This window comes from Canis lupus, chromosome 5, assembly GCF_003254725.2.
Source record: "Canis lupus dingo isolate Sandy chromosome 5, ASM325472v2, whole genome shotgun sequence".
Classification (NCBI taxonomy): Eukaryota; Metazoa; Chordata; class Mammalia; order Carnivora; family Canidae; genus Canis; species Canis lupus.
Window position 1 is genome coordinate 52,788,169 of NC_064247.1, and position 17,765 is coordinate 52,805,933.

Here is a 17,765-nt window from a genome sequence, read left to right on the forward strand (position 1 = left end):
CACTCTGTGTGTCTCTCATGAATAAATAAATAAAATCTTAAAAAGTAAAAAAGGATAAGTCAGGCCCTGGAGGAAAGCAGAATTCCTCTTAGGTGGTTCAAAAGGAGAGAGGTGGACATGGGTGCTCTCAGGGAGGTATGGATGACATTGAAAGAACAGCCAGGGGAGTGCGAAGTGCCCAGAGATGAACAAGAGCAGGATGCTATTAACATCCAGCTGTTTAGAGGAACAGGGCAGGAAAGATAAAGACCAGAGCCTGGTGGGTACTGGGCCATGAGGGTGATGGGAGCGGAGTGATGGAAGGATACGGATACTGCCAGAGACAGCGCTCCCAGGCAGGGAGAGGGTCAGGAGGGAAATGCCCTGACTTCATTTGCATCTTGTCTTGGGACTTCCTGCTGGTACTTGGCAACCTGAGCCAGGCAGCAAGGACGTCTAGGCAGTGCAGCGTGCATTGGTGGCACCGCGGTTAGCATAGCTGTCTTCCAGGTGCTGAGGTCAGCTCCCAGGGCAGGAGAAAGACAGAGAGGTCAGGCCAGGCAGGGTGTGTGTGTGTGGGGGGGGGGGGGGTGGAGGAGGGCGGGGGATTGAGAATAAGCAGCGGCAAAGGGCCAATGAGCACGAGGTCCTGGGCTTGAGCCAGGTCACAGACAGGCATCAGATCAGCAGGTGTGGTAAGCAGAGGAGAGTGTTCAGGCTTGCTTTCTTCTTTTTTTTTCTTTCTTAAGAATTTATTTATTCATGAGAGACACAGAGAGAGAGGCAGAGACACAGGCAGAGGGAGAAGCAGGCTCCATGCAGGGAACCTGATGCAGGACCTGATCTTGGGACCCCAGGATGATGACCTGAGCCGAAGGCAGATGGTCAACCGCTGAGCCACCCAGGTGTCCCTAAGGCCTGGTTTCATAGACGGAGAGCTGATGCTGAGCTCACCATGCGGCTCAATGGCAGTCTTCGTGCACAGAGGGCTTTCCTGCCGGGACCGTCAGTTGGTCTGAGCTGTGGAGCGTGTGCTTCACCCCCAGCACCCCGGCACAACCCGAGATGCCCGCACTTCACCCTCAGTTCCCCAGATCCGGGCTGAGGCTCTCAGCTTTATCAGCTCCCCAGCTCCTGTTGTTCTGCTTCTCACAGCATCAGGGGAAGGGTCCCTGAGTGGTCACTGCAGCTGATGGAGAGCTGAGGGTCTGCGTGTTCTCACTCCCGCTCTCTGCTGCTTTGTTCCCTGTCCTTGAGAACCCTCCTGAGCTCGGTGCAGCGCCTGGTTCTCTGGAGAACACACACCTGCATGGAGCAGCCTGCCTGCTTCTGCGCTAGGGGTTCCGCGGGACACCCCCCAGCCAGGCGGCCCTCGCCCTCTCCTCCTTCCTGCTGTGGCCGCAGCAGAGCAAATCCTCCTGAACCCAGGCCCCGCGGAGTCAGAATTTCTGAAAATGTAAACCCAGACTCGGTTCGAATTTATATGTTGCCATCTTTAGGAAAAGGAGAAATGATCAAAGAATAAAGCTAATATGTATTGACCAGCCACAATATGCTCGGTACTCACGTATACCGTTTCGTTTCATCTTTATGTTCATTCTGTGAGATGAGGATTGTAGGAACTGAATAGCAGAGAGGTCAATTTGTCCAAACTCTCACACTTAATGCTTGGCAGAGGCAAGATTCAGGCTCTGACTCTCTGGAGCCAAGCACCACACTTGTCCCACTATACCATGCTGCTGCTTGGGGCGGAGGGGGGGGGGGTGGCGTTGGGGAAAGAAGAAGAAGAAGAAGAAAGAAAAAGGTGCTGCTCACTGGACTGGTTGGGGAGGATCCCAGAGCTCTTTTCAACACAGCAACCTGGTTTATGAAAGCCAGGATCATCTGAGCTCCATTATAGCGTACGTCTATGGAGCTGAAAATAATAAAACTATACTTCCTAAAATAATTTTATGATGTTCATTATTCAGCTGTTTGGACAAGATTATTCTGACTTGCCACCCCCCCCCCCACACACACACACACACATGCTGGGGAAAGAATAAGGATTCACATTTACTGTGTTGGCACTCACAGGCACACGCACCCTTCCTCCAGCCACTTCCCCCAAGCCCATCAAATTCTACTGCCTCAGGGCAAATATCTCATGCCCACCAGGGCCAGAATTCACATCCTCTGATTTGAGTTTTAAAGACAGAGATTTACACAGGATTACAATCTTTTTTTTTTTTTTTTTTTTGGGTTGTGGTTGTCTCCAATTTCCATTGTCTGAATCATAGCCATGGAATAAATTGAATCTTTTTCTAACGTAGAATATATTACTCTTGAAATAGTAGGAAATGTTGATAATTGCCTTTTATTGGACTCACAAATAATTTATAAGTTGGTCCGGTTTGAAAAAAATATATATATCATGGTCTTTTATTTCTTTGGCTTCTTCCTTGAGGCTAGAAGCAACGTCTAAAAATAGTTGATTGTGCGGGGACGGGCCTAGCGCTCCCCCTGGTGGCCACTTTGCAGGATTGCGGGCCCAGTAACCGGCCCTGAAGCTGCAGGCAGGGCATTTGAATAATTCTTTCTCCCCTAAGTACACAGAGAAATTTGATTTATTCTTCACAGTCATGTCTGCATTACAGAGCACTTCTCCTTATAAAGTCCATCTGCTTTGAGGATAAGTAAATGATCAATCCCTCATATACATTATCATGCAGTGAACACTTCTGTGAGTTTGTAACAGCGTCTGTGGTTCTGCCAAACGTCAGGGAGGTGGGGGTTTCTCCTTTCCTTAAGAAGACACTAAGAAAAAAAAAAAAACTACAAATTGATCTTTCAATAAGCAGGGTAGCTACTTACCAAAATTTTTAAGGAAATATGAATAGGGGTAGGGTGGGGGTGGCGGGGAAGGGGGAGCAGAGGAAATAGAAACCCATGGAAATGCCATGCTTAGCTTAGAATCCTGCCTCCACTTACAAGCTGTGGTAGGCAGCACCCTAAGATGGCCCTCCACGTGGGTGACAGACACTCTCCCTCTTCTCCTGGGCACAAAGGGAGACTATTTTGCAGGCCTCCTTGCAGCTGGGAGCCATGTGACTGAGTTCTGTAGGATGGGATGGGCCTTGCCCCTAAAGCATCCCTAGTCATTTTTCACACACACTCTGTCTCAGTATCCACACCATTGGAAACAAAGTAATCCAGGATGTCACAGTCACACCAGAGAAGTGAGCCAAATCTATGAATCGTCACTTAAAGGACACTTGCCCAGGAGAGCCACCTGCTTCTCTTCAAATTGTGATGTGAGCAAGAAATAAATGTATATCTGCTAAGTCACTGAGATGTGAGATGTGATTTGTTAGAGCAACAAGCATTACGTACCCTGACTATTAAACATAGTCACCTAAAGCTAAGGATGGTGTAGAGACTCAGTGAAACAATGTATGTGAAAACATTTGGCAGACTCTGAGATCGATAAATGCTGGTTAAAAGTAATTGTGCCTCACATAAGCAACATTTTCATTCTGAAAGAATATTTTTGTTGTATCCCACAGGTTTCTATTGCAAAGAAGAAAAAGAAGAAGAAAAAGAAGAAGAAGAAGAAGAAGAAGAAGAAGAAGAAGAAGAAGAAGAAGAAGAAGAAGAAGAAGAAGAAGAAGAAACGACCCAACTCCAACTGGCGAGCCAAATGGAGATTTCATTAGCTCCCAGAGCTGAAAACTCCAAGTATAGATTAAGCCATAGGACTGGTTTAATCCAGCCAGCAGCTTGAGGACCCAGGTCCTTTCTGTGGTTCCACTCTTTCTTCAGGTAAGCTTCAATTTATTTTTTTTAAGATTTTATTTATTTATTCATAAGAGACACAGAGGAAGAGGCAGAGACACAGGCAGAGGGACAAGCAGGCTCCATGCAGGGAGCCCGACACGGGACTCGATCCCTGGACCCAGGGATTATGACCTCAGCTGAAGGCAGATGCTTCACTGAGCCACCCAGGTGTCCCAGGAAAGCCTTAATTTAAACCTGACTCTCCTAATGGTCAAAGATGGTTTCAATAGCCTCCATTACTACTACACACATTCCTAGTTTACTTTGGGAGCGAGAAGAAATCTCATCTTACAACTCTAAGAAAGAATCCTCTGGTTCCTCTGATTGGACTGGCTTGGATCACATGCTCACTCTGCAGTCAATTACTTTGTTGAAGTGGAAAATGTGCTGATGAGCTGCCAATCAGGACCCATACCTAGAGCCAGGGGTGGGATCAGCTTTCCTTAAATCCCATAATCTGGTGGGGAAAGAATGAGAGCACACATTTTCTAAAAGGATGTTTTTAAGCAGAGGTGAAAAGGGGCAATGAGTGCTAGGAGGCTACCAAACCTGTGTGCTACAATGGGTATGTTTATTTCCCTTGAAGCAAAAAACAAGTTGTACTGGTAGATAGTAAATGTTATTTTGTGATCACTCGGAGTGATCCAACCTTTCAGAAATCTGTAAGTTAACTGGACATTATAGTTTTCAACTTCCTAACCTCCGACAATGAGTTCCCTAAAATATCCTCAGATATTGACTTCTTGAAATATACTCAGATATCGACTTCCTGTCTTTCTTGACAGTGCAGTGTAAAAAAAAAAAAAAAAAAAAAAAAAAGAAGTCTCCTAAGAATAATTTACTTTCTCACTCTTCTGCTTTCTTTTCCCCTCTTTGCTTCTTTGTACCTTCCTTTGATTCTATGCAAGCCTTTTAGAAAGCATGAGATGCTGTACAATAGAGAGGCAATTATTCTTTTCGTTGGCCCTTCATGCCTAAAGTAAATCATAGGATACATAATCATAAAGTAATGAGACAGACTTTTAAACTGACTACATAGATATCTGAACGTGTGCTGCTCCTCTGAGCAGTCACCTAAAGATGCGCTGTTCATATTTCAGTGATGCAGCCATAGCTCGAATTGTATTGATTACACCTCAATTTTAACCAAAAAAGCGCAGCAGCTTGATCGACCGTATTAAGTTTCCAATTTGATTCCCAATCCCTTATACGATCTTCAACAAAATGAAGCTATCTTCCAAAGCAAAGATTTGTCTTTTCAAATGACATAGCTTGGGATCAGAGGACAATTGTCACTAGAGGATTCCAAAAATATTCTGAATAAGCAGCAAAGAGTGAATACTGAGGAGATCACGCGAGATTCACATTTGTTGGACAGAGAACAGGTGGCAGGGTATTCTTCTCTTCCTCCACAAGGAAGGTGACCTGTTCAGCCCCCTCTGGGTCACCCTACAGCTGAATTTTCCCAGACGGGTGAAATCTGAGCTGCCCAGCCTGCCGATCAGGCCTCGAGCTGCCCCTACAGTCTTCTTTTGTCTCTTTTTGGCTGCTCTCCCACCCCACACCCTGCATTCTTGCCAGGCCAGAGCTCTCTCCACTCCCTAGGGATGCGGGTCCTCCCCAGCGGCCAGCGGCCAGCGGCCCTGCCATCGCGTCCCCTAACATGCCCCTCCTTGCTCTCATGTCAGACTCTCGGGCCTCACTCAAGACCCAGCTCATCTGTCATCTCCAAAATTGTTCCTAACATAAAAGATAGTGAAAGGGAATAAAAGGGAAAGGAGAAAAAATGAGTGGGAAGTGTCAGAAAGGGAAACAGAACATCAAAGACTCCTAACTCTGGGAAACGAACTAGGGGTGGTGGAAGGGGAGGTGGGCGGGGGGTGGGGGTGACTGGGTGATGGGCACTGAGGTGGGCACTTGACGGGATGAGCACTGGGTGTTATTCTATGTGTTGGCAAATTGAACACCAATAAAAAATAAATTTATAAAAAAAATTGTTCCTAATCCTTTCCTGCCACAGAAAAGGGACTTTGTTGCTCTTTCTTTTTCTTCTTGTAGCTGGAAAAAAAAAAAAACAAAGTCTATTATAGCACTTGTGTTTTCTCCTGTACTATTTTCATTTATCAAGAATGCTTGGCCTAGGACAGATTGCCCACAGGGCCCTTGTTCACCCCAGCCCTGCTCTTTCCTGTGTGGCAGGGCGTCTGACCCCTGCAGGCTGCCGAGCTCAGGCTCCTGTGTTGGCTGGTTGTGCCTGGATTTGGCCAGTCGGAGACACAGACAGGAGACTGAAGGACGGGAGGTAAAGGCGAAGCCTGAATATTTCGTCCCTACTCTAGAAGCTTCAGGAGCCGTATATGCTCATGACACTTTCTTTCCTCCAGTGGTTCCAATCTTCTCTGGATGATCCCAGCTTCAGGCCCTGGTAACACCACCTCTGCTTTGTCCCTCCAACCTAGGGGCTTCCAACTGTTGCTTAGCTCTGAGTTTCCTTGCAGCCCCCATTTCGGTCCCCTACTCCTCCATCCCTGATGTAACCAAGTGTCTGTACTAAGTCCCCTCTGTTTCAAATGTTTAGACTGATTTCTGTTGTCCTAATTGGACCCTGGCTGACACATCAGCTCTTCTCCCCACGGAGCAGTTGATTTCAGGAATGACATCAGTGCACGGATAGACAACCATGTTTACTATGTCCACTTTCTAAGATGTTTTCACGGCTCTTCCTGTCAATCTCCTTTTCCCCCTATGGTCAAAACTCCCCCCCCCTTTTTTTTCAAGCTCTTTTCCTAGTTGGATTTCCCAACCTCAAAACCTGTGTCCAAGTTTACCCATACCCGAGTCCTGCATGGCATCTGCATTGCTAACAGATGGTGAGAACATTGGGTCCAGAGTGAGATCATCAAGATTAGAACAGTTGCAGAATCCAAAACCCAAGGTTGTTGGCTGCAACCCACAGGACAATGGTAAAGGATTCATTATCTTCCCACTCTTCAGGTCTGATATATAACTGAAACCAGAGCCAGGCAAATTTACAGTTATTTCCGGAGCCCAGTGCAATTTGCAGATAAAAGGAAGACGCATGTTTGTGGCCAAAGTGGAAGATTGGGCACTGGATCGGCTGCTAAAATGTTCCCCTGTGCACGAGGCCAGCACACAGCCGGATGGTCTCCTCAGTGCTGCCCAGAGCATCACTTTATTTCCACAATCTGGAAGCCAAGTGAATACAAACCAGGCATTTGGAAGAGATTGGGAATTGCTGGGGGTTAAGGTTTCTGCAACAATGGAGAGGATGGTGCAGCCCACCTTTCTGCCTCGCTCCTGCTCCACGTGTCTCTCAGGTCACCTTGACCCCTCCTGGGCTGGGCCATAAATGAGACTGAGCAACTACTGAGAAGACTCTTAACACCAAAGTAGGAAAAGGAAAATAATCCAACTTATTGGAATCTCACCTAAAAGGTAACACATTTATTGTGGTCTTTGCACTGAATAGGATACAGAGGATTAGAAGAAGTGGGAACCAATTCCTGCCCTGCTGTCTCCTGGGGAGAGATGAGCACAGAGGGACAAAGGCAGGTAGTTGGGCTGAGCCAAAACCCAGGTGCTCTGTGCCGGGTGCACATAAGAATCATGCTCTGGGTGAGTCTGGTCAGAGGCTATCCCCAGCTTGCACACTTCCCAGCCTGGTGACCTTGGTCTGTGTGACTTCCACATCTCTGAATCTCAGCTATCTCGTCTGTAAAGGTAGAGTTAGGGCCTGCCTCATGGCTGTGAGTATAAAATGAGCTTATGCACAAAGAGTTCTTCATACCTGGCCAGATACAATGTAAACCCAAGGACACAGATGTCATCATGATAGCCATCCTTGGTAATGGCAGTAGTGAGGCTCCACCAACTGCTTCATGGGCTCTGGACATTGCAAGGAGGAGCCAGGACTGGAAAGGAAGACCGTAATGACACCAAATGGTGACTCCAGCTGACAGCCTGCCTGGTGGGCACCCAGGTAGCCCTTTTTGAAGATCCTCAGAAATCCTGGGGGGGTGAGGACTTTATAGAGGATTCAGAGATCTTATCATATGGACAAAAACAGGACCAGTTGTGTGGTCACGGTTGGGTTATGAGATCAATGATGCAGGAATTATGAGAACAGAGGATTGGGTAAATTACCTTGCCTGCAATCGTCAGGAAAGGCTCAATGCCAGTGATCACCTGCACTGGCTCGGAATGGTTAGGGGGAATGCATGGGTACATGACAGGCATGCCAGGGCACAGCATTCCAGGTAGAGGAAATGGGATAGGCAAGTATCTAGAGGAAAGAAATAGCAGTGGGAGCCCAAGAATGAAGACATTCAGCATGGCAGGTGTATAGGGAGGGAGTCAAGAGACAGGAGCTAAGGCTCAAGAAGCTCCACGGGGCTAACTCTGAAGAGCCTTGTGTGCCCTGGGACAGAGTCTGGACTTTTCCCTGTGGCATGAGAGAGTCAGAGGAGGTTTTTGGTGGTGGACAACCTGGTCGTATTTGTCTTGGGGAAGATCACTCAGGTAACAATAACAGGGCTGATTTGGTGCGAGGTGGGAGATTGGAGGCAGGGGCCCCACAGCCCTAAATCTACAACATACCAAAGTGATTGAACAGAGGTTTCTGAATAGTCATTTCCTGAAATGAAACTAGACTAGAAGTCCCTTGAGGGCAAGGACTGTACCTCTTCTGTGCCAGAGAAAGTCAAGTGCTGAACAAGAATGGGCATGGAGTAACTAGTTCCTAAAGATCACTGAATGAAGCACAACCAACTGCATTCAGGAGGTGGAGGATTGATGGGAGTCGGGCATGTCCAAGGTTCTTGTTTGGGAAAATGGATGAGCTTGGTCGAGGAGATTGAGTCATTGGTTGGGTTATGGCTTTGCCTTTGTTGGAAGTGTCTACGGAATGCCTAAGTGAGCAGTCCAGCAAGTAGTGTATATGGATATATACCATGAGTCCTCACCAAATAAAATAACTCCTAGCTCAACGCACTGAGTAGGTACCCAATAAATATATGTTGGCTGAATGAATGAGTGAATGGGTCTGGAGATTCCTTGAACACCTTCTACAAAGCAGGACCCCTTGTTATGTTACTCCCTGCCATTTCCTTCATAGTGCTCACAGGTGTGAGCAATCCTATAATGACTCACCTGTACAGCGCCGGACTCCCTACCTACAGTACAGTTAGCTAGGTCTTGGTCTAGCCCATGGTGGATATTAGGTAAATACTTGCTGAGTTAATGAAGGGTTGGGGCTGTGGATGTGGGCATGGACAGGATATACGAGGAAGCAGAAAGAAACTGTGGATCCAGACAAGCTGGAGACTAGATCAAATAGGGAATTTCCATGTTCCAAGCTATTTGTTTGTAATATTTGTCTTCGAATTTCACTTCCCTCATCCTGACCCTCCACATGCCACATCCCCAGAGGCTAGCCTTGATGCAATTCTCTCAAGTCCCTCTCTGAGCTGCTGTTCTCTCATCTGTAAAATGGGGATTTATTGTGCACCCTGCCTGCTTTACTAGGTGGCCGGGAGCATTCATGAGCTCATTCCGTCCAACAAATGTTGACGTGGGTGGTTAAATGCCACATGATAAATACCTTTGAATGAAGACACTGAGCTCCCCCACTCAGTTCCATGTGACTTGGAGCAGCATCCTCCCATCCTCTGCTCTGGGAGGCCGTGGGCAATACGATCTCTGTGACACACCACCTCCCTTCCCAGGAATCCTTTCATTTCGATACAAAAGACTCTCATCTTGCTGCCTGAACAGGGGCCAGATGGCCTGTCCTGTCCAAGGCCACATCCAGAGCTGATGAAGATCTGTTGCACAAGGGCTATGCCAGTGAGGCCTGGCTACATCCTACCTCCCTGCACACTGTTGTCCCAACTCGTGGCAGCTTGCAGCCTGAGCTGCTGGTCATTCTGGCCATGGAGCTGGTAAGCAGGGGAGAATAGACATTAAGAGAAAAGAATGCACAGCGCCAATGGCTGCTTTCAGGATGACAAAGGGTTGGGAACAGGGACTCCTGCAAACAGAGACCACGCTTTTTAAAATTTTCATCTCCCTGAAGGGCCCGCCTGCACTTTAGTGGTGAACACAGGTCTTTGCATAGACTATTCTCTCCCTCTGGATTACCCCATCCCTGAGCATCTTAGGACTAAGATCAGGGCTTATTCCCACAGTGAAGCCTTTCTTCACCATCTGAGCAGACACAGGCACCTTGTCCTCTGTGAACAGGAAAGAGGGGAGAGTTCCAGCCTTTATCGAGTACGATTAGGTGTCGACGACCCTGTGGGATTCTTCATATACCTTCTACCGTTTCATACCAGAACCCTTTGTGGCGCTGAGTTGTTAGTTCCATTTTTCAGATGGGAAAGCTAAGGATCAGAGAAACAAGTCACTTGGTCGAAGGTACAGCTAGTGAATGGTTGAGCCAAGATTGGTCAAAAATCATATACACGGTGTTTACACGGCTCTTTCTTCGTATTTCTAACCAGGTGCTGATTGTGCAGTTTAATGGATATCCCCAGGGCAATCCTCTTCTGAGATTGCTGCCAAAGGACAAGAGGAGAAGTAGACAACTGAGCAGGCCTTGGAATAACATTAATTCCTTCTTCCACAACCCATTGACCAGAACCTGGTCACATCACCAAACCTAATCACCAGGGAGGTTGGAAAGTACAGTGTTCTCATAGACCCAAGAACCGGGACTTGGTGAACATGAAGCATTTCCTCTGCCCATCTCACCACCCTTAGTAAAATAGCCTCTGGAAGCCGCAACATGTGAGGAGAGGCAGCTGTATCGCAGCCACCTGAGGCTCCCAACAGCTCTTCTCCATCTCATCAACCGTGCGGGGTGTCTCAGGAACCAGTGCCACAGCCAGGCTGGCCTCAGAGGACTTTGCTCTCCCTCCTCCTTTATTTAACATCCCATCCTAAATGTGGACCAAGCTACTTCCTTTCTCACTCTGCCAGAGCTGAGGTTAAATGTCCGGCTATACTAGACTTTACCAAAGACTGGGATAATGGTATATGAGGAATAAACAAAGAGCCATATTTGCTAACTTTCTTTTTTAAAAAAAAGATTGTATTTATTTATTCATGAGAGACACACACACAGAGAGGCAGAGACATAGGCATAGGGTGAAGCAGGCTCCCCGTAGGGAGCCCATTACAGGACTTGATCCCAGGACCCTGGGATCATGACCTGAGCCAAAGGCAGAACCGTGCTCAACCACTAAGCCACTCAGGTGCCCTAATTTGCTTTTTTTTAAAAAAATATTTTTTTATTTGATCATTTGAGAGTGTGAGCATGAGCAGAGGGAGAGTCAGAGGGAGAGGGAGAAGCAGAGTCTCTGCTAAGCAGGGAGCCCAAACTTGGGCTCAATCCCAGGACCCTGGGATCACGACCCGAGCCACAAGGCAACTGCCCAACCAACTAAGCCACCCAGGTGTCCCTACTGATTTGCTGTTTTTTTAGTAGAGTTTATGCATCCTCAGCTTGGGTCTTCCCTAAGACCACCTGCCTACCACACTCCTGTCCTATAACCACAGGCCAGAGGCATCTGACCCCCTACTATCCAGGAATGCCCACACATGTGTCTTAAGTCCACAAAGCATAGGCATAATGTGATATTTACGGGGGAGCAGTTAGAGGAGAGGATGTGTACATGGTGCAGGAGAGAAGCTATGCCTCCCTAACTCCTTGCAGGGAAAGAAGTTCTAACTCTTATACTTAAATAGAGCTTTCAGACACACATTCGAAATCAGCTCCCCAAATTATGATTCACAAGTCACACACCAATTGGCCTGTAGATTTCTTGGGGAGACCTCTCTCTCCTCTATCCCAGTACTCTGAGCCTCCAAGCACAGCCGGCATGTAGCATTTCTATGCCTTCAAGTCCAAACCCAAGAAAATGAGTTCCAAAGAGAGAGAGTTCCCTGCTTAGATTTTCCATCCTAGGACCCGCTTTTCTGAATGATGGGACATGAAAGTGGTTGGTATTGGGGCTGGTTCTGTACTTGCAGGCAAGCCGCATCTCCTTCCCAAAGGGGAGTGGTCTTCCTTCGATCTCAACAAAATAAGCATATCAGAAAGCATCTTAATAATTCATCTGAGTGACACATACATAATGTAATGGCATTCAGTGGAGCAAGTCGGTTTCCTTAGAAGAATCTATGATGTTTCCACCCTCCCAGCTTGGAACATAGCACGTGGCACGGAGGAGGTACTCAGATCCTGGGTTAAAAGGCTATTAAAAGGAAAGCAGCTTGCCTTGGTCATGTTTGCTTACCATCCTTTAAGAAACCTCTTACTAAATCACAATATACTATTAAGATGATGACTGTAATGAGCACAGAATTGAGATGTGAGCTTCCTTCAAGGCGAAAGAGAAACCAGCTGGGTTATAGTTCTAAGTTCTCACTAAAAAAGGAAACAGAGCCTTTCTTGAGCCCACATACCTCCCAAGATAGTTTTAGGCATTTTATCCTTAAATAATTTGCTTTCCAATAATTGTTTGCCTTGCAATAATCATCCCTTATATCTGTGCTGTTTATCCATCCCTTCTGACCTTCCCATCCACCTGTCCTATGGGTAGCTATCACTTTCACTTTTAACCTACCCTGTTTCGCTTGACACTGTGTTGCCCACCCCCTCAAGTCCCTCCGGGGGCGGCAGGGAATGGAGGAAGAAGCGATAGATGAGGGTAGGGCAGATCCAAGCAGAGAATCAGCCCTGTACTCCACATGGCCAGGGCATTTGCCTCGGCCGTCCTGAGCTTCCTCGTCTCGCCCGCCAGCTAAGGCTAACATCGGTGATCTCACCACATTGTCATGAGGAATGCAGGAAAATACGTGCAGACCGTGCACCCTGTCACACAACAGGCTCTCAATAAATTTAAATTCCTCCTTCCTCCTCTCCCTTTTGAAAATAGTCGGGATATAAATTATACATAAATAAATTACACGTTACACTGGAAATCCTCAGAAATGATTAATGTAACCAATAATAATTTTGATATTAATAATAGGTGACTTCAGCAGCACCATCCTAATTCTGACCATCAATCTGTGTGCTCCGGCCCTGTCATCATAATAACACATAGTATTCAAAGTTTACCCTGGAAAGGGCTGAGTGCACATAATTTCCCATTTTCAGATATCTTTTAAATCCTTTTTTACATTAGAGTATCCTGCTACAAACCATTGCTTGTGGTGCAAAGTGTGGGCATTGTGTTTGCCAATAAATGAAAGACAGACATGAATGGAAACACTGCAAAGCTACAAGCAGTACCTGAGACTGAATGTAAGGTTTGGAAGCATTAAGAATGTACTGGAAATAGTGATTTCTATTGCTTGGTGCACTAAAAAAAATGGACCTCATTGGAGAGTATGGTACATTATCCCCATTCCCCGAAGGGACAAACTGAAACCAGGCCCTTGAAAGACAGAAATGTCTAGAAGTATCTGCTAAGTATCAGTCCAAGTATCTGCTAAGCTTTCTGCTGACTTCTTTCGAACTTGAGTTTGGAAAAAAAAATTGCTGCAAAGAAACCTTCAAGCTTTCAGAGTTCTGTGTTTATTATTCTGTATTTCTCTAAGATTTAAATGGAAGCAACCAGAGTGGTGGTGGGTGTGGATTTTGGAGTCAGATTGCTTGGGTTGGAATGTTTGTCATTCCACTTGCCACTGCATTTCTCTGAATCGGTGATGAACTCCTGTGTGCCTCAGTTTCCTCAAATGAACAATGAGGGTCATAATAAGGACTAGATGAGGTGGCATTTCTAAAGGCTGGGGCTCTGTCCCTGGAGGGAAGTAGACACGTCAGTTGGTGATGAAATGGAGGTCACAGGGAGAGTCGTCCTGGTCTGAAGCTAGAGGCAGGACACCCAAGCCCCTTTTATATAGTAGGATCTCATTCATCTTTATTCAATTGAATTATTTATTCCTAAGGTGTAATGAGATCTGGCTAAGCTCAGATCAAACCCCTGACTTCACAGCCAGACCCTCCCCACAACATCGGTACCTTGTATCTGCCTTCTCTGCCTCCACCCCCCCATGTGCAGGTATATGAGTACCTGTATCAAGCTGGATGCAAGGACCAGCCACCATGGGATGGGAGCCCATGAGCAAAATGGGTTCGTGATAGGGAAATGAAACAAGGCTACAACATTTGTACACTCATGTGTAGCATGTGCAGGTTGACACTGACACAGCCACCGTGAATTGAGGAGAGAGGGAGGTAAAAAAATAAATTGGTGCCTACTTAATTCTCAGCACAGCAGAGATATTCACATGGCACATGGACCCTTAGGCCAATGCTGCCAGCCCTCTTACCTGGTTTTGCAGGTAAGGAAGGCACATCTCAGAGACAATTGTTGACATCCCCAAGGCCAAGAGTTAGGGAGAAACAGAGTCTAGCACCTAGAGGATCATAAGGTAATAACAGGAGATCTTACAGGGTTCCATGAGTCACGGTTCTTAGGCCTACTTGCAAAACACTCCTAACAACTACAAATAATTGGCACCTACTACATTCCATGAACCAAACCCCAGAAGCACAGAGCATGTAGTCCTTCCAGGTGCAAGGAGGCCTTCCCACCCCACTCCCCCCCAACCTACCTTCACCTTTGTAGGCTAGTCTGAACCCATCAGGGGGAAACTTGGCAACAAACTGAGGGTTGCTGGAGGGGAGGTGGGTGAGAGGGTGATGGAGTAGCTGAGTGGGGGACATTAAGGAGGGCACGTGATGTGATGAGCACTAGGCGTTATATAAGACCGATGAACTACTGAACTCTCTCTAAAACTAATGACATACTATACGTTAGCTAATTGAATTTACATTAAAAAAAAAGAGCAGAGGGAATTTGACAACCCCATTGTCAGCTGTTATTGAGAGGGGGTCTCCTCCTTCTCTTGAGAGCTTCCTCCATCACATCATTTACAAATTTATACAAGACATCATTGCCTTGAACTGCAGTGAGAAAGGAGAAAAGAGTTTACAATCTTTGGCCTGTGCCCTGTTACGCTTAGAGGAGTGGGCCTCCAATCTGATTGTGAGGGGAGCCCAGCGTGGATCAAACTGAGTCATGAAATCGATGCAGTGAGGTGTGCTGACCATTGATTTTTTAATTTAATGGCACATCATGGCTCAGAAAAGAATGGAAAGTAACAGCATGATCGCACCCATAGTAAGAGTGATTATCATTCTGAAAAATTTTTATTTTAGTACGTGGGCATGCATGTATGTCTGTGTGCAGGGTCATGATGTAGAAGATATATCTTATTGCAAGTCATTAATTATTAAAACAAACCTAAACAGCTTATTTAAAATCCAGATTCCCATGGGGATCCCTGGGTGGCGCAGCGGTTTGGCGCCTGCCTTTGGCCCAGAGCACGATCCTGGAGACCCGGGATCGAATCCCACATCAGGCTCCTGGTGCATGGAGCCTGCTTCTCTCTCTGCCTCCCTCTCTCTCTCTCTCTGTGACTATCATAAATAAATAAAAATTTAAAAATAAATAAATAAAATAAAATCCAGATTCCCACACCGTAGACTAGAACTGATTTATCTCTGCCTTGGGAACTTGGAACCTGTATTTTTAACAGATCCCCTGGCAGCTGTGATTATCAGCCAGGTATGAGAACCACCTGTTGGAGGGCAAGGGCACGCAGCTGGGCTTTCCTCACCTGCCTCTACCTCCTCTTCTGGAACAGCGTCATGCTCACACTGAGCCCTAACAAAGCAAGAGAAGTCACAGAGACCTGGCTTGAAGTAGCACGGGGGGCCTGCGCTGCCAGCCTCCAACCCCAGAACACCACTGAGCTCTTAAGAACTGGAAAATGAGGTGGAACTGGAAAATCACCAAGTGTCTGAAACACAAAAGCAAGAAAAGCCCCTCCTCCACCCCACCGCACGCCACTCCACCCACCAGAAAAACAGAACCATCTTACAGTCAGCCAGACCTAAGTTCAGGTCCTGAGCCTATGCGATCTGGGCAGGTTGATGGGATTTCTCTGGGCCTCCTCTGGACCATTTAGTGCTTCCCAAAGGTGTGGTAGGATCTGATATAATGTATTCACAGGCTTAGATAGTGTCAGCTCCCAAACAGGTGGTCTAGGACAGCAGCTCCCTTTCTGGCCCCCCACCCTACTGCCCCTGCAAGCTTAGGGACGCCCTGTCCCCTTCGGGAGCCTTAGGTGAAGTAGCCATCTCAGGGGCGGGGTTGGGCCAAGGCTGTCATTAACGGAGATTGCATTGTCCAGTCCGAGCATTCTGTTCTAACAGGAGTCCTGCCACCCCCATTCCTCAGCAGCTCCCCCGTGCCTTGGGCACAACGTGAACTCCTCTGGAGAGGGACTGTTGGAACATCCCGGGGGAGAGCCACTTGCTGCCACGAAGGGCTGGGTGGCTGCGTCCTAGGAGAGAGCGGACCCCTTCCCTGCTGCAGGTGCCTGGTGTCCTGCAAAGCGTGGCAGATGGAGGCTGGTCTGCACCCAGCCAGCCCTGGGAAAGCTCCAGCCCCGGGAGAGGGAGGAGCTGCTCCCCAGGTGGGGCAGGTGGGGGGCCTGGGCTCAGGTGTGTCTCGGGCTCTGGGACGTGAGTGCTCCCGGGCCAGTGCTGGCAAGTCAAAGCTGGCTCTCGGCCCCAGGATACAGCTCTGGGAAGCTGCGTTTGTCTCCCAGACTCTGCCTCGGAGGAAGGCCATGGAAGGGGTAAGACATGTCAGTTTGGTTGCCGGCTTGCTCTGTGTTCTTTCTAGTGCCTGCCAGTAGCGTGGGAAAAGGCTGCCTCTGCCTCCTGGAGAGGAATAAACACGCATGGGGCTTGTGCCTGACAATTCACGCTAGTCTTGCTCTGTCGGGGGAGGTGGGATTGAAGGAGGGGACGCATGGTGTCCCCATGCCACCTCTGGGGGTGAGGGAGCAAGAGGCTCTCGGGAAGGGTGGCATAAGGGGTCCTAGCTCTCACCGCCCCCCGCCAGCTAGGTTTCTGACCTATCCCCCCCACCCCCCACCCCAGCCTGGGTCTCATGCCTGTTGGCTTTTCTGTTTGTTTGCCCTTGTGGACTGTGTTGATCCCCCTGGTGATAAGCGGGCTTCCTGGTCAGAGGGCAGGGCTGCCTGGTGCTCTTCTATAGCTTGTGGCTTTAGTGTGGGCTCTGCTCCTTATTAGCTGTGTGGCCTGGATCAAGTGAGTTCATCCCTCTGCACCCCCCTGGGTTCCTTGCTCATGAAATGGGACTACTGTTACAGTAAGCAGTTCTGAGATTTTTGGAGGTGCTTATAAAGATAGAGATGACCCGTGGGCAAGTGCCCAGCACACAGCTGGCAGACTTGCCTTCCTGCGTGGTAGCGTGCTGTTTGCGTGGGTGCAGAGCTTCTCAGCTGAATGACGTCCTCTCATTCCTTCTCCAATTCTCTATTTCCCTCCTTTCCCCTCTTCAAAGTTAATTTCTTTCCAAGGGGGACAGGGTAGTCTTCTGTTTCCATGTGTTCTTTAGTACGCATTTGGAGTCAAGTCCTTTTCTCCCAATTTAAAACCTAACTTCTAGGAGGGAAGCCACATGATTCACAGGAGGGAGGACTCATTTCATCTGTCACCCAACAGAAAAAGCTTCCTTTTGTCCTGCCTCGGGCGTGAGACATGTCTCTCTAACTGATCAGTCCAACTAGTGGAGTTTGGAAAAGAGTGAGCAAGGGCATATGGTATTCCATCTCATCTCCCTTCTGAATTCTCTCTCCCCCAACTCCTGGCCCAGCAGCTTTTGAGAAGCTCCTCCATGATGGAAAAATGTCAGGCTGAATAGATTTAGTGTAGTTGTAAAAAAAAAAAAAGAAAGAAAGAAAGAAAATGACTCACATGTTGCCCTCTCTGATCTACCCAGGCAGAAGGGGCATCCATTGTTTGAGTCTATCTACAGGACATCACAGTGAGCTCGATG

At 47.6% G+C, this 17,765-nt stretch overlaps 1 protein-coding gene and 1 long non-coding RNA gene across 3 annotated transcripts in view; both read left to right on the top strand.

Annotated features, from left to right (window-relative positions):
• Window positions 1-7,987: 7,987 nt before the first annotated feature.
• On the top strand, window positions 7,988-10,866 carry LOC125755049 (uncharacterized). Its single transcript, XR_007410554.1, has 3 exons — window positions 7,988-8,334; window positions 9,540-9,755; window positions 10,317-10,866. It is a non-coding gene; the product is annotated as an uncharacterized LOC125755049 (long non-coding RNA).
• A 5,246-nt stretch (window positions 10,867-16,112) lies between these two features.
• FYB2 (FYN binding protein 2) overlaps window positions 16,113-17,765 on the top strand; it is a 128,437-nt gene continuing 126,784 nt past the window's right edge. Inside the window, exon 1 of one of the 2 annotated variants that reach the window (XM_025427772.3) lies at window positions 16,113-16,536. In XM_025427772.3, the coding sequence (XP_025283557.3) occupies window positions 16,300-16,536 (237 nt within the window). In that variant the 5' untranslated portion in view covers window positions 16,113-16,299. The remainder of the gene's footprint in view (window positions 16,537-17,765) is intronic. The other variant, XM_025427771.3, reaches the window with a different exon arrangement.